This window comes from Ctenocephalides felis, unplaced genomic scaffold (genome assembly GCF_003426905.1).
Source record: "Ctenocephalides felis isolate EL2017-DRISC unplaced genomic scaffold, ASM342690v1 CF-g0.4_SCAFFOLD_03571, whole genome shotgun sequence".
In the NCBI taxonomy this organism is placed as follows: Eukaryota; Metazoa; Arthropoda; class Insecta; order Siphonaptera; family Pulicidae; genus Ctenocephalides; species Ctenocephalides felis.
The window spans coordinates 17,969,946-17,993,773 of NW_020539725.1; the positions used below are offsets into that span (position 1 = coordinate 17,969,946).

Below are 23,828 nucleotides of genomic sequence, written 5' to 3' on the forward strand. Positions count from 1 at the left end.
TTGATTTTAACAATTTCTCAGAGTCAAATTGGACCTTTGTGCCTCGCCCTACTCTTAGTGTTTTATTTATCAATTTTGCCTATAATGTAGAAAATTTCAAGAATTGAGAGTCGGTCTAAAACCATCGACTACAAAACCAAATAAATAAATAAATCATCAAAGTGCGAAGTATTTACCCTGGATGATCGCACATGTTGAAAACATGCCTTTGTTGTTATACCACATATACACATACATCTCGTTCTATTCTATATTTCTATGCTATTACATATGCGCTCTGGCGGCATGCGTGTTCCACATTAGAACTCCGCCAGCCTGTATGTCGTTTGTGGAGTTAATAGCGCGAAAAGAATTCGAGAATGATCGCGCGCTTCTCAGAAATGTTCGATAATTGTTAGCACACAATTTTCATTTGATGATTTCTTACAATCGGTAACCTTTAGATGAATTAATGACGATTTATTAAATAGATTCATACGAAGAATTTGAATAATCGTAATTAATATCGTCCGAATAATATGCGAGATAAGACATTAATCTACATAGAATTAATGGGATAATTATAGTGTAAACTGGCCGACCAATGATGATGAAAAAATAGTGAAGCTTTTATATAAATATTATGATAATGATGCCTTAAAATTTATGTAACTATTTGATGTAAATTTATGTAAAAAGTTAATTGCTGCTACTGAAATAGGGTTCGCAAAGAAATAAAAAAAAAAACTAAGTTCTAGGTAGTTCCTCAAATCGAAAATTTATCACTCTTAAATGCAAACGCATACATTTTGACTCATTGTCAGAACTTTTTCACTTGAACACGAAGCCCAATATCTGCACGCGCCCTGCCATAGTACGCGGCGCGGCATACATCTTCACGTCATAGTCCATTTATGTTTTATTTTTGTAATAATAAAAATAGTAGTTTTTAGTTTATTTTATTTTAACTTTTTTCATTTTATATTTAATTTTTTTCATTTTATATTTAATTTATTGTATTTTTTTGTATTATTATTTTTTTGCACGTATCAATTTTGTAAATAAGACGGTAAAGTCTTGATTAACAAAAATAAATTACAACATAAAAAAAACTGAAAATACTTCCGCCGATTTTAAAAGTCCAAAATAGAAATAACTTCTTTCTGAGTTTTTTGGTATATTTCATGTAGTTTACGAATGCTAAATACAAGAAAAAATCTAATTTTTTTTTCAAATCATTATGCTGAATAAACGGTTTGATGTTTAAAAAAAATCTTTATTAGTATCCTAAAAAGAAGTTGAAATAAAATTGTGTTGGTTTGAAACTCTAGTGACTATGCATTTACAACCACATGGTTCGAGGTCCAATTTCTCTCTCGGACAACCTGATATACAGTAGTGGTTGAAGAATAGAAGAAATATACTGTAGTGGTTGAAGGATAGAAGAAAAAAAAATCAATTATCAATAAAAATAAGATCAATAATTAACCTATTAACCGGGCAGGACGCATGAAAACGTCTCAAAGGCGTATATTTTTGATTGACTGTTAAACTTGTAGTTGTTTTGTGCTTTCTTGTTTGTACTTCAAAAATATTATCAAATCAATATATTTTATAGGTTTCCATTCATTTGGTATCAATAAAATATGAAACTATGAAATTATAGAGACAATACACGACCGGTTAACAGGTTAATAATAATATAAGTATGAATGCTATAACTTTAAACAATCGTATTTCAAAGACAAAATAAAAAAAAACAGACAAACATTTTTGACTATCTATTCCAATTTTTGGAACATTTACCTTTGTATCACCCAAACCGTAGGACCTGACATCCCTAAAATCTAACCATTTCTTCAAATCGTCAATACAAGTAAAATGTTTTTTGAATAATTCTTAATCATTCGTAAATGTAATTTTGAATTATAGTTCGATAGCTCTGTTTGCTCAAGAACGTAATTGCCAGTTGTTGCACTTTTCTCCGTATCTTCGAAACTGCTGGACCTCCCCATCAATACAAATCAAATGTTCTCAACAATCAAATTTTTTCATCAAATCATTCAAATCGGTTGATCCGTGCTCTCGAAAACGTCGACCAAAAATTGTATCCGAACATACATAAATACATAGTAAACACACATGCACACCTACATACATTTTTTCTAAGGTATGCCAAAATGTTCATAAGACTTGGAAACGTTAAGATATAAAAAAAAAAAACATTTTAGATTTTTTTGCGGTTACTTACTCTATGAAAGTTAATAAAATTAGCGTAACGGGGCATTGCTGAAATTAATATTATAAATATCTTAACATAATCTCATCACAAAGAAAACACCCATTTTGAGCAGCCTCTTGTCAGGCGGCAGTGACAACAATTTTCACTTGTAAATATAGCTCTTTCAATACGATCGACGGTCAAGGTATTCAGCTTATAAATAAACTTCCACTCAATATCCGCAACTTAGACCGCAAAAAATTTCATGCTTCCCTAGTTAAACTTTTTAAAGAATTACCTTTTTATGACATTACTGAATTTTCTCAATTTGATTTCAATAACTATTTTCTTGCATAATCCTTATCCTTTATATATGTAGTCTGACCATTTGATCGCCTGTATAACCATGTTTTTTTATTGCTATTTTATTAATTTAAATTTTTTACGGTTTTAAATGAGTATAACTTTCAACCTTGTGCAAGAATTTTGAGCTTGACTGGTCGTCAAATAGACTTTAATATGATGAACTTGATTGTATTGTATTGCATTTAATGTTCGAATGCTTTTTTTTAGCTTTTTTTTCTCAGAAGCGAAATTTGTGCAACTATTATGATTATTATAAAATTAATATCCGTTCAATATTAATTATGAATAAGCTCGACAAGAGCCTGAAATAATATCTATTATTATTGATTACGGCTTGCTTATGAATAAATAAATAAATAAATGAATAAATAGATAGCAATATGTTTCCAAGTGAAAATAGCCTTTGCCCGGTATTGCTGCACCAATGAAAAGTCAGCCTTATTAGATAAATTTTAATAATAAAATCATTAAATATGGATGGGTAACCATTATGTTACCGTCTAAAAATACGAAGTAAGGAGAAGTTTCAGCCCAACAGCTCATAGGACATAAGGTTTTGATTGCTGTTAAGATATGAAAATAAAAAAAGAAATGAACAACTTTATTTTGTTAACTTTATTGCGTTAGAGCTTACTTTTATTGAATAAAGGTAAGCTATAAAGAATGACGTGACAGCTTATAGAACGCATAAGAATAGCTCTAATTGTTGTCATAAATTAAAAAAAAGGTTGAAATTATTATCCAAAACATTTTATTACATAATGATTTAAATCAATACTATATAAGGGTCATAAAATTAATTCATCAAAGTAACTCCTTGTATAAAATATGATCCCTGTTAAAGTAATACATGCTACAAAAAATTTGCTCTATGGAACTCTAAATTTTCTGAAATAAAACCAGCACTGAACTGTTTGCTTTGAATCCACCATAAAAGATGACTATTTGAATAGTAATTGTGAAATAATTATCAAATAACCCATTTTAGTAATCTCGCCGATCAGAAAATTCTAGTATGTATTATTATTATTATTAATCGCGTGCATCCAGACATCGCGCTCAACGAACAATATGTTGGCATGGTCGCGCACATCGGAATAAACAATTTATTTAATGATAAAGCTCATCGCATGACAGGTTTATTAATGGACACTCCGTGCACTGATAAGAGTTCCAGTGCTGGCTGGAAATGCAGAAGGTAAACCAGTACATTATATCATAAAAACTCTATTTAATCTCGATACGGAATCTCAAGAAAAAAAATAGATCATGCTACTTACATGACTTGATGAGCAAAACAAAAGAACTTATCAAATTTTGCTCGTATAGAGGTAGGTATTCACTTGCATGCAACATATTTCTCAGTACTTGTTTCCAATTTGCATAAAAAGAAGAAAAATAGAGGGTTATTTCCAACTTGGCAATGCCAAGAATATATATGTGAAAAATTTGTGAGCGGAGTGAACCATCCCGAATATACCTGAACGCCATTAAAGCGTTAACAATATAATATTTTCTAATTATCTCCATTATGCTTACATTATTTTACTTAATTTTTTCATTATATTAATGGAACATAAACCTCATAGTCCACTTTGAGTTTTCATTAACGTGAAACAACTTTAGAGCAAGATCAGATTTTTTGCTCCCATTTAACAACAGATGTAAGAATTATGTTTATTCTAGTTTGGCAACATTATTTAGTGCAAAACTCATCAGATCCTCTCTCATCGTATCTCAGTTTGCTCCTATTGATGGGATGATCCTCTGGGATCGTTCAAGTATTACGTAAGCAGATTTATTACAATTATTTACCCCCCCCCCATCCCCCTTGACAGCAAAAGTAAGCAAAGCTCTTACCCCCTACCCTTATGCTTAGGTAAACATTTTGCAATTAATGTAAAAAATTAAAATACTACCTATGACGCAATCATCATCCAGACTTCTCTGCAACCCATGTCAACCCAAAATAAGCAAATCAACAACCAACGTGTCTCCCCAATCATGTGTATCTTTAGTTATGTGAAAAAACTGTAAAACTTTTGAATAAAGTAATTTTTTTTTGAAAATGTTTGATCAAAAAAAACAGTTAAAATAAATACACGTGATATCTTACTATACCCCTCCCTCCCCCACGTGATATTTCGTAATTTTTTGTCAAACCCCCCTCCCCCTAAAAACCTCACATGATTAATGGACGCCCCCATAGATCTATAATCTCAAGGGAAAATCTGATGTCATTATTGCTCGATATAAACAGTTTGATAGTTTTAATACATTTGTTTGCATTAGTAAACTTAGTCAGGATATAGTAAAAAGATTTTAAATTGTAGTCCTCCTTTATATTTATTTTAGATTTGAGATTAGAAATAGAATAAAAATACAGGCTACTATAATTGAACCTCAAATAATTATGAGAAAGCCAACTCTAAAAACATGTTATTTAAAAGATTCTAAGAGAACAGATTTTTCGCGAGTTTATTTGGTTGATTTTTTAGTCATTCCTTGTTTTTTTTGCAAATTTTCTGATCTCTTCTGTCAATGAATTCATATGAATATTTTTGGCGAAATAACCTATTACAATTATTAGACGCTTCTGATATTTGCTTAAAACGCCTCTAATATTTATGTTGGTTGTACTACCCCAAAGCAAATTGTTCAAGAATTACTAATACATTTTACACAGTACATATGTTATTTTATCACTTGATATATTTTTTCTAATACTTGCATGTCCAGATATCTATTTATAAAGTTATCAATAAGATTTAATAGATGTGAATTAAATTTGACCTTATACGCAATTACAGCATGTCATCGTAAGCATACTCAAGTTGATTGAAAACACCTCTTCTTATATCTTTGATAATCAAAGTTTCATTCAATAATTGAATTTATTTTATCTATTTTTTATATTTGTTCTAGAAATGCTCTAGAAATGATAGTTCGAGGAATACTGAATGGTTTCAAACAGATCATTATAAATATTGTAACATTGTCTAATATTTATGAGAATTATATAAACTGAATTACAAAGTTGAAATTATTTGTTTAAAGTATATTAGAACTTTAGTCAGAATTAAAAATAAAATCTGAATTATTTTCGATATGGGGTCGTTCAAGTATTACGTAAGCACTATAGGGGGGCGGGGGGGTTGTTGGTTTGCTTATTTTGGGTTGACATGGGGGGCAGAGGAGTCTGAATGAAACAATTTTTTTTCCAAAATTCATTATTTTGTTAAAACAAGCAAAAAGTTCTTTGAATCATTTAAATCGTAAGCTTAGATCTCTCAAAAACTGCCATTTTTGCACATTTACCTCTGTATCTTCGAAATGACTGCGCATGCCTTCACCAAAAATTAATAACCACTTCTCCCAATCATTACTAATTGAATGTTTTTTAGATCATTCAAATCGGGATGCTCCGTTCTCTCAAAATCTCGATTTTTATTTTCTGCACTTTTTGCTCTTTATGTCCGTAACCGTTCTGGACCTTCCCTATCGATAGAAATCGAATGTTTTTTGAACCATTCAAATCGGTTAATCCGCGCGCCCGAAAACGTGAACGAATAAATGCGGACACACAAAACACACACACATCCATTTTTTCTAAGGTATGCCAAAATGTTCAGAAACCTTCAAAACGTCGAGAAATGCAAAAATTTTCAATTTCGATTTTTGGATGATTACATTAACTTACCCTATGGGAGGTTAAAAATTCTGGACAGTCGCTCGACCACTTCATTCAAATAACCGCCGAAACCTAGTAAGATCTATTAAAAATATATATTTTTCAATAAAAACTATAAAACCGGAGCAATGGACTTCATAAATAATCCACGATGTTCCTTTAAAACGATTTAAGTGGGAACTATATGATGGAACTAATTATTTTTATGTTAAAAACATTAAAATAATTATAGTTACTAGAATTAACTATCAGATTTTTCCATCTATTTCATCATGACTCTCCTATTTCAGAGAAAACCAATTTTCGAAACACAATAATACATATGGCCAGAGTTCTGACGCTTAAACCGACAACAATAATATAATTCTTTCAAATCTTCGCCGTCACAGAACATTAAATTCGTGCCCACATTATTTTAAGCACTTTATAAACATACTGTATACTTATTTGAATATCAAAGATATTCGAAACCCTGTCATTTGAAAACATATATATTATGCGTAGTAATTTATGATGGACGTAAATCATTCAATAATTTCCTTTAATTACATAGCAGTCACCAAAACAGGGCCATTCAGGAAATTACGTAACTCGCAAACGCGCTGATCCTGTTGTTTTCGGAACAAAGAAGTATTCGTTTGGAAATATAATCGCGCCTGTTATTCCGAATCGGATTCTATATAGTACCTCCTCCATACTCGTGAGTATTTGACCCACATATGAACGACCGTATGCTATATTATTAAACTTCAAACTACAAATATTAACGATTCCATAAAATTATTATTATGGTATAAACATAACATTTAACCTTTATGATTAAAGGTTATATAGTAAAATTAAATAATTATATATGCTCTGAATTATATTATATTATACCGAATTGTTAGAACGGAGTTAAATTTAAAAAAGGCATTTCATGTTTGAATAAAGCGCGGAAGGAAGCTGAAAAACTCACTTGTAAACATATTTACAGCTATAATATTTTAAGGATTTAAAATTTTTACAAGTGAAAATAGCCCTTACCATTGCTTCATCAAATACAATAATATAATCAGCCCTTTTAGATAAATTCTAGTAACAAAATTAAATCAAATATGGATGAATTAATTAGTAATTAATTACTGTTATTATAATTATATATTAGGTACAATGATTTGGTTCTATTACATATTACAAACAAAAGTTTAGGAATGCTATATCCGTACACACAAATTTTTGAGCAATTCTTTACAATAGTGTAAATTTTCTTAAATCCTGAGTTCACTGGCAAACAATATAAACATTTTGCAATAATTGAATATCTAAAGAAAATTAATTTTGGGTAATATTATGAAAAGTACTTAGTTCTCACATCTGACATAGAAGAATATTTGTATAAAATAAAAAAGAGTTAGTAGCTTACTTCATATGACTATATCTTTTAATTTTCATTTATCAAAGTTGAAAATCTCACTTTTGAGTAATATTTTAGAATTGATTTTAAATGCTCATATATCTTCAAAATTACTGAATGTCTTGTTTTTTGTGTAAAGATTGTGATTAAGAGAAATAAAAACAAAATTGGCAACTAAAGATTATATTAAATTATCAGAAAGGATATACAGCTATTATATTAGAATAATCATTTCATACAAAACTGTTCGAACCGTATCGTATAAGATGATTCATTAAACTTGTTTGGACTTGTGTAAAGTACAAGTGTCCTCTCGGCATAGTTCCACTAGTACATAAGAAAATTAAGGTACAAATAAGTTTTTATTATGTATTTCCACGAATGCTCGGCCGTAGGAAACTGGTCAGACCTATGGGATTTCAATCAGAGGTTCCAGGTTCGATGTCCGCCTCGAGCAATCTGATATCATGCATTAACATCGGTTGGAAATATAGATATCAATATATAATATTAGCATGTGAAAATAGAAGCAGATGTAGAAAAAACGGCATTGCTGCATCTTACAAAAAATCATCAGAATTATAAATATTACAATAATAAAATTCACCAAACAGAGATGGGATAGCCGTTGGTATTTGCCATCTATAAAAAGCCATATCGGCTTAGTTATTTAAATTATCGCAACAGCTCATAGAACCGTTAAAATCTAGTCCATGTTCAACAATAATAAAAAAAATCTACTATAATGAATATTCACATTACATTTGATATGATTTGATTTAGTGTGTAAACGAAAGAACAATAAACTTGCGATCTTCGAAAAGAAGAAGAGCGAATGGAACCAATTAGGACGAATTAATTAAGAGTGAGAAATATAAAAGTCTAGAGCCTCCCCCCTGACGTAATGTCTAACGGCGGTTTCCGTGGGGACAAGGTCAAGGCATAAGCGGAGGATTTAGTTGGTATTATACCCACACGACATACCCAGACAAAAGACCTAACCTGGTATGCGTAAACGCATTTTCTTTGCTATACAAAGAAAAAACAATATACGACAGATACATATACCGGAATAAATAGGGCAAATTCTCGGATAAAGTAGTTACCTATGTTATGGTAATGCTATGCCACGGGTCTATACTCGTATGAGTTGGTAGTAACTAATTGTCAAAAATCTATGCGTTTGCTGTACTTTTCACACATTATATCTAACCTACAAATCTAATCTAACAACTTTATCACAAGTGCATCTTTTTGATGTTTCTTAAACACCTGATTGCACAGCAAATACATAGTTTTTTTATTGTTCTACAATAAAACCTAAGAAAAAACATCAACTGAATCATCTCATCCATATCTCGTCTATGCAATGCTTGAAACACTCGTTTAATTGTCATTGATTCTATGAATCGATAAAACCTAAAGCAATTACTGAAATGTAAGCCACTAATATAGCGGACAATACACAGTGTATTCGTTATGCAATCAGTTTCGGGCACACTAATTTAGTTGTAATTAATCGAGAGTTTTATTAAATTTACGTCCATTAGCGTAATTGTGCGTGGGCTTCCGTTGAATACATGTCTAGCCGCGTATGAAGTCATCGGGCGCGAGCCAAGGTTAAAATCGGATTCTTATCATTTCTACATTCTGCATACATACTTGTTGTGTACACAGGCTCAGCATGAATATATTAAAGATGATAATGTTAAGGTAAGAAATTATTGAGGGCACAAGAAAACATTATTCCAATCAATGTGTGAATTTTATTATTAGTATTTGAACAACAACAGATGTACTATCTATGTGTGATGAATTATTATAATTTACGTCAGAGAACGAATATTTATTGACGCAATAATGCCGAATCAGGGCTATTTTCACTCGCAAACATATTGCTATATATCTTTCCAAGTGAAAACCGTTGTACTACTGCTTGACAACAAACTGCTCGAAGCGGGATCGAACCAAATCTGATTTAGGTCGCCACTTACCTACTATGTGTGAAAAATGAATAAAAATAACTTCAACCCTCCGTCGGTCGGATATTTTTTCACCTTCGAACGGTCGGAAAGGTCTGGCTGGACCACCATTCATTTTACATGCATTTATATGGGATAAATGAGTTTTTGGTGTCTTATGTATTAACGATTATATACAAAAATCAAGAAATATAAAAAAATCGTTGCTTTTTTGTTAATTTTTCTCTTTTAAATCAATGAAAAACAATATTTATTCTTTTTCGGCGCCTTTGAAATGAATGTGTGCATTACTCATCCGATTTTCAGTGTTTGCGATTATCAATAAGTTTGGTAGGTTTTCAAGGAACTCTCGTCATGAAAATACTAACATTCATGTTAGAAAGAATATAAACAACGCAGTTTGAATAGAAAATACCATGAAAAAAAACAAAATACTGGTTTACATATATCAAAAAGCGTATATTTCATACAAAATGTATGGGTGGTCTGGACAGACCTTTCCGACCGTTCGAAGTATAAAAAAGTTAATATCCTTATAATTATCCTTCTGTACATTTTTTCGTCCTGATTTTTTCATTGATCGACAGCTAATGAAATTTTAGGAAAAGTCAAGAAATTTCAAGTCGATAGGATCACTAGAAGTATTTTTAATTTTTAATTGAAGTCGAAAAAAGTCTGGCCAGACCACGCCGACCGACGGAGGGTTAAAATATTGTGCTTAATTGTTCCATGAGTCGCATATTTAAGTATACGAAGCAGCAAATAGTTCGATTTTTTCCTTTATAATTAACCGTAAACTTCTTATAACCATATTCCCCAAATTTCACTCTCTTACATTCTACACGTCCAAGTTCAAATCTAATTTCAAAGAACCAATACTTCATTTGATAATTAAATAACGTCATTTTAAATTATAGGTAGTGGTGTGTACAAATATAGATAGTATGTACAAATATAGTTTCCAACTAGTAGAATTTATGCCCAAACTGACCGTTGTAAAATATTAGAGGCCTATGAACAGTAGCGGCTTTAGGCGTCGGCGGTTAGTGGTTTACGGGCACTATCGTTTTACTCTCCTAATTCTTATGGGCACTATCTAATATCGTCTGTCAACACTATAGATTATTAAATCTAAACTTCTCTGGTTGTTTACATTTGTGTTTTTCTTATGTGAGCATAATGTAAATCATTATTCCTTTTGGAAATACATACGAGTAACGTATCAAAACAGTAATTAAATATTCGAGGAATAAAATTAATCAACGATCAATAAAAATTAATCAATGAGAAATAATATTTGTATTAAAAATTTTGAAAGAAATATTACTAATACTGTTAATTTGAAACTAATCATTGTTTCATACCGTCAACACAACGATTTTTTAAATCATTTTAATCGGATGATCAGTTCTTTCAAAAACTGCAAATTAATTTAAATTCTTTTGCATTTCTGAAACCGCTGGATCTGCCTTTGCCAATTTACCAACAAGAATCGAATGTTTTTTGAATCATTTAAATCGGTTGATCCGCTCTGATATCGTCGACAAAAAATCGAAGATTCCTAAAAAGTCCGACATTTCGTCATTTCTGAACCTAGTTTGAAAATTCAAAAACTGTTCGTGCTGATTAGTTTTTTTTGTAAATATCGGCAGCGCTGTTTTCTTCGTTATTAATTGTAGAAATATTAAACAAAAATTCTGTATGGAGATAAAAATTATAGTTTAAACTAACAAATTTTATGGAACTACGATAAGTGGATAATTTTAAAAATTCATTAAATTTTGGAATAATGGGCCATAGCTTTTCGGTAATGCCATATGTACGATCTATGTGCGGATTTGAGCACTCAAATTATTATAATTATAGATTTTTTAATCTAATTAATCAATTGTAGATTGCAAATTTTTGTCTAATTATTTATTGATCAAATCGGTGATTTCCAATCATTTTCATTCAGAAAGACAATCAAGAAATTATAAAATTAGCTAATCAAATGATTTGGCAAAAAAGTAACTTCGGCGGGATAATTATTTAATTTCAGTGTTTTTCTAACAAACTATTTTTGCCGAAGGGTTTGTTTATTTTAACTTGTGTAATTTTTGTCTATTACATTTTTTGTAAATATTTGATTAGAAATATTTAATGATTGGAAAAACATTTTAGTTGTATTAACAAAATGAAAAACTGATTAAATTTTAGGGTCTAGCGGTTTTGGAGATCCAATAAAAAAAGTAAAGAAAAGCCATTTGGCGAACCAAAATGATCATTAAACATATGCACATCAAATTATCAGATAAAAGATTTATCAGATTAAATATTTTAATAATAAGTACAAATTTCGTTTACATTTCTATGCGTTCCGTAAAAATGTATAACCGTGCAACGCGGCGCTTACGCGCTTCGATATTTCGTCTCTAAGCAGCTAACGCAGTGTGATCAAAAAGTTCGAAAAGTTCGGTTTTGAAATAAGTTTAAAATTTTCAACAAATTTCAGAATATAAATAAATATTTCAAATTATATTTTTTTATAATAAAGTTTTCAAAAAATTTTAAAGCTTTTAAAACATTTAAATGGCACTGGAAGTTTCAGCAATTTGCCTTAAGGCACGATGCCGTGCACCACTAGTTAACTTAAACTGAGAAAAAAGGGGGTCCTCGAAAAACGAATTTCGTCGACGCTCAGACATGGTCTAGGGTTTAATTATAAAAATTAATTAAAGCTTGCATTTTGGCGGCGATATTTGTACAGTGCGCTCGAAGTGTATTCGAAAAAGTAGAAAAGAAATTCATAGACAGTTAATCAAAATTATTTTCAAATCTTCAAATGTGAACTAATTATTAATTGTGGTAACTAATAATTAGTTCAATCATTGGTAACGCACATAATAAATCGACAAGCAAAATTAATTACTCAAACTAGTCAAAATAACACTAACAGTTTTAATATGTATTACAAATTAGTGGATATCGTTACATACAAGTCAATTCGAAGTGATTTATCTTTCATCTAATTACTAAGATACAATTGATTTACAATTTATCATTCATAGAAAAATAACTTATCTATAAACTGCATTCTGAAAACATTCAAGCCGGCGTTGGCCAACAGCACGAGACTTTTCTACCGGGCGGCGCGCGCCACCGGAGACCCGCATTTCGAAGGTCATAACCACGCGCCGCCTCACTCAAAAACATATCAAAATCGGCCCCGGCGTGCACGTGTCAAAATTGAACCTATACATGTATAATTGTATACTGGTATTGTATATCACAATGTATCTTCGTAATATGGACTATCATAATTAATAGTAATAAGTAATCGTAAGAAAAAAATCTAAATGTTGTGATTGTATTTACATCAGCTCACTAATTTCTTCAGAACAATCTCTCGACATTATTTGATTGTAAAATTAAAGAACGACGAAAACTAAATCAAAGAACGATCGTAAAGATATCACTTTACATTTTCTCAAAATTAAATTCATAACCTCTTTAAGACATCCGTCCTGTTCGATCAAAACACTTAAGATGAGATAATTTTACTTTACGAAACCGATAAAAATGTGGCATCTATGGATAAGATGATGTGAAATATATCTTTTTAAACTAAAAAAAAAACTAATTGTTATATACTAATGAATGCTGCAGCATCCAAGTCAAGTATTACGATTTTATATTACGCAATGTGCTTACGGGAAAAGATAAGATAATAGGAAAATACCTAAAAAATTATTTAGTCATTACCTTTCATAAAAATTGTATACACAGTAATTGTTGTAAAAATGCGCGGCAAAACTTCGATTAGGCGTCATAGTAGATGACAATTTGAATTGATATTAACTAATTTTCTTTAAAAAACTGTTATATATTTTAGCCGTGGTGTACTTACGCCACGGTTAAAATATATAACGTACTAATATACAGGAGCAAACAATTGCAGTAAATCAGTTTTTAAGTTACAATATTGATGTCGAAGTTGCACTACGCTTTGAAACACCGACTCACAACAAGTACAATATATTATTTAGACTATCAATAAGAACTGAAGTCACTAAGAACAATATAAAAAAATATCAAAATGTGATTGTACTTGCACCGACATGTTGATTTCTTCAGAACAGATCTCACTTGCCATCACTAGCACCACTAGTGGGGTGCATGGCATCGTGCCGTAAAGCAAATTGCTGGAACTTCTCGTACCATAATTAAAAATCTTGATACAAAAAACTCATGAAAATTTACACAAAATCTGTACACATTATTAAAATCTCTATAAAATATCTGATAATTTGATGTGTATAAGTCCAATAAACATTTTTGACCGCCAAAAGGCATTTTTCTAACTTATTTTTATTGAGAGTCCATAACCGCTAAACCTGCCTCTCCAGAAATTTAATCAGTTATTCATCTTGTCAATACAAGTAAAATGTTTTTTGAATTATTAAAATCGGACGCTCCGTTCTCTTAAAAACCGAGTTACCGTTTTTGGCACTTTTGCCTCGTATCTTCAAAATGGCTAGACCTGCCTACGCCAAAGACTAATCAGCACGTCTTCTTATTAATATGAATCGAATGTTTTTTGAATTATTCAAATCGGTTGATCCGTGTTCCCGAAATCGTTGGCAAAAATTTGTATCCGCACACACACAACACACTCATACACACACACACATACATCTATTTTTTCTAAGATATGCCAAAATGTTCAAAAACAAAAAAAAAATTCATTTTCGATTTTTTTGCGATTACTGTAACTTACCCTACGGGAAGTTAATTAACAAACGACAAAAACTTATTTACCAGTAACTAGTTTAGTTATCATTATGATCAATATTTTTTCAAAAATTATTTAATGTATGATACATTGTAATGATTTCCTAAAAGTAGTATACATTGTAATAGTTGTAAAAATGTTCGATTTGACAATATAGATGCCGAAATGCACCATGCTTTGAAACACCGACTCACATATATTAGTACAATATATTATGTATTTGGAATATTGATAGAATTAACTAAAGTCCCGAACAAAGAAAAAATATAATACTAAGTTGTAATTGTACTTACCGTACCAAGCCGGTAACTTCTTCAGAACAAATCTCACTCGACATTATTAACTTGCTAACAGAAAACCGCCCGATAAAAACTTTATATGCGTAACTGCTATAATGATATAATCGAGATTTACTCACAACTTAACTCCTAACCTCTTCAACACATCCGTCTCGTTCGATCGATAAACTTAAAATGAGAGGATTTTACTTTGCATTAAATATTTGACAACTATGCAGTTCCTTTGTATTGCCCATAGATGTCAAATATTTATCGGTACTACAAAGGCCGACCGAGGCCACTATCAAAACAAAGTATGCACGCAATGGTGTTTTGTGATCCGATTGAATTGGGTGTTATTGAAAGACTTAGAATTGCATTGTGACAAAAGGAAATAATAGAAATTGGAAGAATTTACAAGTGCAACAAACATTTCTTGAGCTGTTAGTTGATTTTATTGTGTGGTAAGTGTTTGAAGACAAATGGATAACATTATTGTATAGATTTTAAACATTATTGTGCGCAATGAATTGCAATAGAAAATAATATGTTATATGGTCTTTTGGAAGATTATTGATTATTATTATATTACTAGGTTTAAGCCAGTGGCGTCGGAACCGTGTGGGCTGGGTGGGATGAGCCTATCCATCAATCTCAAGATATGATATTTTCTAAAATGTCTAAAAGAAAAACGAGTCCACACTGGCTGCCTAAGCAAAAAAACACGAGCCCACCCATCAAAAATTTGTTTCCGACGCCACTGTTTACAGCCCATCAATTTAACTTCAACTTTGAATTCGAACCTTGAAATGAAATGCTGAAAACCCCATATCGCTAATCTTAACTAATTTGTTTCGTAAAATCATAATTTTAGTAATACATAGTTTATGTAGTAATACATAGTCTATGTAGTGATACATAAGCTATGTATAGAAAATTTTAAAGTTTTTTTTTTTTTAATTTAATTTTTGGTTCGGGAAGTAATTTGCAATTTGCCTTAATGCACGATGCCATGCACCATTAGTTATTCTGCATTCTACATAAACCAAATGTATAATCCTTGTTTGCCAAATGAGCTACCCGTCTGAATTATGAACATATCACATCTGAATTTTAGAAAGTTTTTTAGAATTATAATTTTATATATATATAATAGCTATGTTTCTAAAATTCAGATGTGATATGTTCATAATTCAGACGGGTAGCTCATTTGGCAAACAAGGATTATATATTTAGTTTATGTAAAATCCAGAATAACTAATGGTGCATGGCATCGTGCAATAAGGCAAATTGCAAATTACTTCCAGTACCAAAAATTAAATTTAAAAAAAATCCTTTAAAATTTTCTGATAACTGAAAAGAAAAAGATTTTTGAAAAATTATTTTTTTTTATATGTCGAAATTTCTTTTATACTATGAATTTCAAAGCAATTGTGCTGCGTGGCTCTTTAGAGAAGAAATATCGAAGCGTGTAAGCGCCGCATCGCAGTCTAACGGATAAACATTGGTACGGAATCTATGGAAATATAAACAAAATTCATACTTATTATTAAAATCTTTATAAAATATCTGATAATATAATAACTCTAATGAACATTTTTGACCGCCAAATGCCATTTTTTTTTTACTTTTTTTCACTCGATCTCTGAAACCACTAGACATGCCTTCGCAAAAACTTAAACAATACTTTATTTTGTCAATACAAATATTTTTTTTTAAATTATTCAAATCGGACGGTCCGTTCTCTCAAAACTTGGAAACGGCTAGATCTGCCATTGCTAAAAACTAATCAGCACTTCCCCTTGTCAATACAAATCGAATGTTATTTGAATTATTTAAATCGGTTGATCCGTGCTGTCAAAATCGTCAACAAAAATTCGTATCCGCACACACAATACATACATACACACGCACACATACACACGCACACATACACACGCACACATGCACACGCACACATACACTCTCACACATACATATGCACACATACATCAATTTTTTCTAAGGTTTGCCAAAATGTTCAGAAACCTCTGAAACATGAAGTTATATAAAAAAAATATATTTTCGATTTTTTTGCGTTCACTATAACTTACCCTACTGTTAATAAAATGCAGAATTACAATGAATATTGATAAAGTATGTACAAAAGCAACTGGATTTGTAAAACTAGTTTTAAATTTAAAATTAGATTTATAAATCTGACCTATATATAACCATTTTAGTACAATAATTGCAAAACAAGTTAATGTTTCTTCGGGAGAATATCAACAACAATTTTAAGTTCTGTATAATAAAAAAACATCACAAATTATGTGTAATGCTTTGTCTTATTTTTAGTAAAATAGTAAATTTAAACCATTGGCGAACGAACGTGAATGCTATAATATTCATTTTTATTGTGATTCAGAATGCAAATTTTGATATCAATTTTGAATTTAATTTTATATAACCTTACATTTTTGTAATTATTATACCTATCAAGGTTATGACTAACTAATTCTTCAGTAGCCACTAACTAGCTTGGGCAAGCACATTGCGTAAAATATAATCGTAATACTTGATTTGGATGCTATAGCATTCATCAGTATATATAATTAGTTTTTTTTAGTTCAAAAATAATTATTTCAATATGTATCTGGCGGATTGGTACATAAGTCTGCCCTTGGGTAAATTACTTTTTCATTAGATAATTCACATCAGTACATTTATATGTACATATCGTAAAAATAGAAAACAGTGTATTCTATTTTTGCGATAAAAATAATAGTTTTGATCAGTCTTAAAAAATTCACATATCAGTATTTAGCTAACGAATGAAATATAATAATCTGACGGATGTTTAATCAAATTTCGAACTTGACGACCAATTTAAAAATAAAATGACTTTCATGAACACAAATAAAATGTTGTTGGAATAATTCAAATCGGACGCGCCGTTATCTCAAATTGAACTGAATTACCATTTTTAACACTTTTTCCCCGTATCAATGAAACAGCGGAGCCTGCCGCCATTAACAATTACGTGCGGCCCGCAGAAAATTTGAAAATTTAAATTGGCCCGTGGGTTAAAAGGTTGCTCGCCCTTATTGTAATGCATTTATAAACTATCTCTTCAATTTGTTTTACACAAAATTATGCAAAATTTATTTATTTAGCACTTTTGTTTCAATAATTAATTATTTTACACCAACTTTATTATCTACTACACTCACTTCTATTTTAAAAAGTTTTTTATTAGGCTGGAAGAAATTTGTGGATTAGTAAGGGGTACGGTCACAATTTTGCCTACACTAAAAAAAATTAATTATATAATTATTTGGCAACCTCCTAACTATAACCTAATTTACGGTTTTTTGTAAACGCACAACGAGACGTGTGACCGTACCCTTAGAAATCATGCCTAAGAATGAAAATGCACTAACCTTTATTTAAAATCACCGATTCTTCTGGAACATCCCGATTACCAATTTGTTGTCTGAAAAATAGAAAAAAAAAACTAAGCAATTTTTCAAAATATTATGAAATATCGATTCGTGCTAAAAAAAATCGCTGTACTACCTCGTGATTTCCAGAAGAGAGCTGACCAGGAACCAGGAACCAGGACCAGGAACCAGGACCAGGAACCAGGAACCGTAACAGGACACTATCACTGCACTAGAACACTATAAAGGCCTTTATAAAACACTACATAAACACTAAAAACGATAAACAAATTCGGATTAAAAACATAGCTCAAAAATCGAGAAAAACAATCACTACGAGTCGACACCGAAAAAATTATTTGACCATAAGCGATTATTTGCCTTTTTAAAAATGCGGTTTATCACTAATAGAACTTGGATGGATTCTCATAATGATGTTCTTCTGATCAACAAAAATATCACTAATGAAGATAAAATACATAGCGATTTGTTCTTTCTCAAGCATCTCCAGTTTTATGTCTTGTATCATTTGACTGGTTAAATTGATGAAGATGGATAAATTAATTTAATATCAACTAAGAGGTCCTTTTCAACGAAAATTTCCATTTAAATCCATCCTTCAGTTTTGTGTTTCCAAACATCTAGTAGCATTAGAACCTCAGATATGAAATGCGTAGTCTTCCTGGTCAAACATAGTTGCAAAATTTGGCACAACACTGTTAACACAAATAAAACACTTTTCAGTCCACAAAGCCACCCAAAAGTCAAATTATAATTATACAATATCACTGTACTTTAATGTCCTTGCACTTATTTAATGGTTTTTATTCACATGTTCTGGATCATTATATCTTATATCCTATGATTGTGTATTTTTCACTATTTGTGAAGTTGACTTTTTGTTATAATGAGTTCTTTACTTTATTTTTGAAATGTTTTTGAGGACCTCTGTTTTCAAAATTGAATTTCTGCTGAAAATAAATAAATTAGTTAAAAAAACACATTTTATCAAATATATTATTTGTATATAGAAAAGCAACGAAAATACTAAATGCTATATACTGCATGCCCATTGATATGTACTAATGACATAAATGACATTAATACCTATTTACATTCAAAATACCTTTATGTATAAAAATGTTCACATCAGGTTCATAATTTGCAATAATTTTATTTCATAATTAAAGTTAGCACTACATTCTTTTTATTTAATTGTTTTATATACTTTTTCCATGATTTTATACACTAATACACTATTTTTTTCTATTTTTCTACGAGCCGATTGAGAGGGTTGCAAAACACTTGCACATATATAAGACAAATGTCATTGGACGAATTAAAACTAGGTGGGCGATTCCATTATTTATGATAAGGGGAGGACGCATACATTTTCCTAGTAAAAATTTATGAATTTGACAATTTAATCAGAATTTTGTAACACACGAAGGAACGCACAAAGCGGATGGACGATACCAATATTTGCTTCTTAGGGGAGGCCATGTCAAAATATTTTAAATTTATATGAAGAAATTGCATGAATTTCACAATTATTCAGATTTTTGTAACTTAATTATTAGCAGGACGAAACCACTATTTGCACATAAGGGGAGGTCCTATAATAAATATTATGATAAAATATACAACAAGGAATAAGTTGCATTTTACATATATTTAATCTTGTATAACAAACTTGATGGAAATATTAAGTAGGATACTACTAATATTTGCACTTAAGGTTTTTTTGTTTTAAAAGACATCATTAAAAAATGCAAATTTACTTGAAATTTAGAATTCATCATATATGTCCTGATTATTATTATATTTATAGTTACGTATTTAATTTATATTAACAGTAATTAATATTAAATTATTAAACTAGTGGTGCATGGCATCGTGGTTTAATAATTCAGAATTTATCATATATGTCCTTATTATTATTATAATTATAGTTACGTATTTAATTTATATTAACAGTAATTAATATTAAATTATTAAACTAGTGGTGCATGGCATCGTGCCTTAATAATTTAAAATTCATCATATATGTCCTGATTATTATTAAAATTATAGTTACGTATTTCATTTATATTAACAGTAATTAATATTTAATTATTAAAACTGGTGGTGCATGGCATCGTGCCTTAATAATTTAAAATTCATCATATATATAATTAAAATTATAGTTACGTATTTCATTTATATTAACAGTAATTAATATTAAATTATTAAAACCAGTGGTGCATGGCATCGTGTCTTAATAATTTAAAATTCATCATATATGTCCTGATTATTATTATATTTATAGTTACGTATTTAATTTATATTAACAGTAATTAATATTGAATTATTAAACTAGTGGTGCATGGCATCGTGCCTTAATAATTTAGAATTCATCATATATGTCCTGATTATTATTATATTTATAGTTACGTATTTAATTTATATTAACAGTAATTAATATTAAATTATTAAAACCAGTGGTGCATGGCATCGTGTCTTAATAATTTAAAATTCATCATATATGTCCTGATTATTATTAAAATTATAGTTACGTATTTAATTTATATTAACAGTAATTAATATTAAATTATTAAAACTAGTGGTGCATGGCATCGTGTTTTAATAATTTAGAATTCATCATATATGTCCTGATTATTATTAAAATTATAGTTACGTATTTAATTTATATTAACAGTAATTAATATTGAATTATTAAACTAGTGGTGCATGGCATCGTGCCTTAATAATTTAGAATTCATCATATATGTCCTGATTATTATTAAAATTATAGTTACGTATTTAATTTATATTAACACTAATTAATATTGAATTATTAAAACTAGTGGTGCATGGCATCGTGCCTTAAGGCAAATTGGTGGAACTTCCCGTACCGAAAACTAAATTATTAAGAAAAATTTTGCAATACTTTGAAATAATTAGATTTCTGAGAAATTTTGAAATTTTTCATTAAAATTAGACTTTTTTAAAAATTAGATTTTTTTTATATTTTGATCTGTTTTGAAAATTTTGAACGATTTTTTTAAGCAATCGTGCTGCATGGCTGATGTGGAGTTGAAATATCAAAGCGCGTGAGCGCCGCGTAGTCGTCTAACGTGCAAACATTGGTACGGAACCCATATAAATGTATTCAAAATTCTTACTTATTATTATAAGCTTTATAAAATATCTGATAATATGATGTACATATTTCTAATGTTCATTTTTGACCGCTAAATGGCATTGTTTGTTAACTTTCTGTATGGTAGAAAATGAAAATTTTTGCATATTTTTGCGTTTTGAAGGTTTCTGAACATTTTGGCATACCTCAGAAAAACTGGATGTGTGTAAGTGTGTGTTTTGTGTGTCCGCATTTTTTCGGTCACGTTCTCGGGCGCACGGATCAACCGATTTGAATGGTTAAAAAAACATTCGATTCCTATTGTTAGAGAGATGTTTTGATTAGTTTCTGGCAATGGCAGGTCCAGCCGTTACGGAGATACGGAGCAAAGAGTGCAAAAAATAGAAATCGAGGTTTTGAGAGAACGGAGTGTCCGATTTGAATGATCCAAAAAACATTCAATTTGTAATGATTGGGAGAAGTTGTGTTTAGTTTCTGGCAAGGCAGGTCCAGCTGTTTTGGAGTTATCGAGCTAATTGTGCAAAAAAGGCAGTTTTTGAGAGAATTAAGCATCCGATTTGAATGATTGATCCGAATTGCAAAGTTAAAATTATTTATTTGGAGTATATAACCCAGATTTAGGTCTTTAGCTAGAACTAAAATTAAGTTTTTTGGAAATGAAAAACAGAAAAAAATTAATTTTGAAATAAAAAAAAACACGAAAGCTGCCATTTTTGCATATTTAGCTTCGTATCTCCAAAACTGTTGGACCTTTGTCACAAACTAATCAGAACATATCTTTATTAATAGGATTCGAATGTTTCTTGAATTATTCAAATCATTTCTTGAATCATGAAAACATGTACAAAAAATTGTATCCATACATACATACACACACATTAATTTTTTCTAAGGTATGTTAAAATGTTCAGAAACCTTAAAAACGTGAAAATATGCAAAAATTGCCATTTTAGATTTTTGGACGATTACAACAACTTACTCTACGGGAATTTAATTAAAACCTTTGCAGCAGATTTCTTTGGTTTAAAATCATAAATTTTATTTGCGGGAAGTCGAAAGGTGCTAACAATAATTCCTTTTCCTCCAGCGCCATGTCTAATTTTTTGTTTGTAACTGCCTGTGCTGATTTTTTTAGCACCGATTATATGTGATCAAAGTATTTAACCTTTTATGCTTCGTGATGTAATGACAAATTTAAAATGCATTTACATTTATCTCGCTCATGGACATTACCGTTAAGGCAATACTGAATGCACTGAGTGACGTGTAAAATGCGCTCGGTTTAAATTAAACGATCTCTGTTCCACTTAAGTATATAATTTCGCAAATGATGTTATAACTTATTATATATTAAAATAATTAATGAAATAAACAGGACACTGCACATTAAATCCGAACTGGGTTTTACGATGTTAACAAATCAGAACAATTTCTGACTTTTATTATATGATCATCATCAAACTTGTCGTTTTACAACCAACTTGTCCTGTGATAAATGTATATTTCCTAACGGGTTCTGTACGCAAAAATAAAAAAAAGCATTATTGTAGAAAACAGTTTTTTTAAAGAAAATCCTAAACTTTAAATTGGCCATATGTATGTCTGATGCACCAAAATTTGGTGACCAAATTAAGTTTTCACCCTTGGTGAAAATATACTAAAAACCACTGGTTCCAGGTTCGATACCCACGTTGATCAACTTGAATTCTAGAATTTTTGATATTAAATTTTTACATGCAAATATTGATCTCAAGCACGATATCAACACAAGTGAAAATAGCAAATGCAATATATATTGAAATGTCTATTAGAAATATGTTTGATGTGATCGCATATGAAATAGAATGTTCAACCACTTGCCTTCCTGAAACACTAAGTTGAAAAATTACATCATAGCTCACAGAACATAAGTTCTGATTGCAGTTCAAATATAAAAATAAAATTTACACTCAAAATTGGTAAATCATTGATTATTATCACAAGTTAATGATCCCGCCGAGAAATTCAGTGAATTTTATTATAGGGCATGTCCTAATATTTTCACTACTTCATAGTAATACAATATAAAAATGTCGAGATATTTAGAAGTATATTAGAAATGTTATATTTAAGAATTGAAATATGCATTTATGATGCATTTATGTGGCTCTCTGTTTACAACCTAGCTATTGATATTGCTGAATAAAATTTTATCAGCTAATTATGAAATAATTCAAACATTGATACATCAATCGGTAATAATTTACATACTCAACTAAACTAAATAAACTAAATGGTATAATCTCTTCCATCTAGATTGTTTAATAGTTCTCTTTTTTTTTGAAACGCTCTATCAGCCAAAATTTCTATTGCCTAAATTGCACACACATATTATATTGATTTTAAACAATTTAGCGAAAAAAATTCTATCGTTATACATTCTATTATAAATAGTTTTGGCTTTCCTAAACCATTATTTTTTCTCAATTTCGCAAATTCAGATACTATTTCACAGATAGATGTAATATTATTTCAATTTGCCAAGCTACTTTCTGGTGTCAGAAGATAAAATTTTTATGCAAAATTTTATATTAATAA

At 30.0% G+C, this 23,828-nt stretch overlaps 1 protein-coding gene and 1 long non-coding RNA gene across 2 annotated transcripts in view; one reads left to right on the forward strand and one right to left on the reverse strand.

The window, feature by feature from the left end:
* The window catches only part of LOC113386798 (headcase protein-like), a 675,189-nt gene extending 660,429 nt beyond the window's left edge, over positions 1-14,760 (reverse strand). The window contains exon 1 of the mRNA XM_026624555.1: positions 14,703-14,760. Coding sequence (XP_026480340.1) covers positions 14,703-14,746 — 44 coding nt within the window. The 5' untranslated portion in view covers positions 14,747-14,760. The remainder of the gene's footprint in view (positions 1-14,702) is intronic.
* Positions 14,761-15,030: 270 nt separating this feature from the next.
* The window catches only part of LOC113386936, a 42,820-nt gene continuing 34,022 nt past the window's right edge, over positions 15,031-23,828 (forward strand). The window contains exon 1 of the long non-coding RNA XR_003368029.1: positions 15,031-15,151. This is a non-coding gene — a long non-coding RNA (uncharacterized LOC113386936). The remainder of the gene's footprint in view (positions 15,152-23,828) is intronic.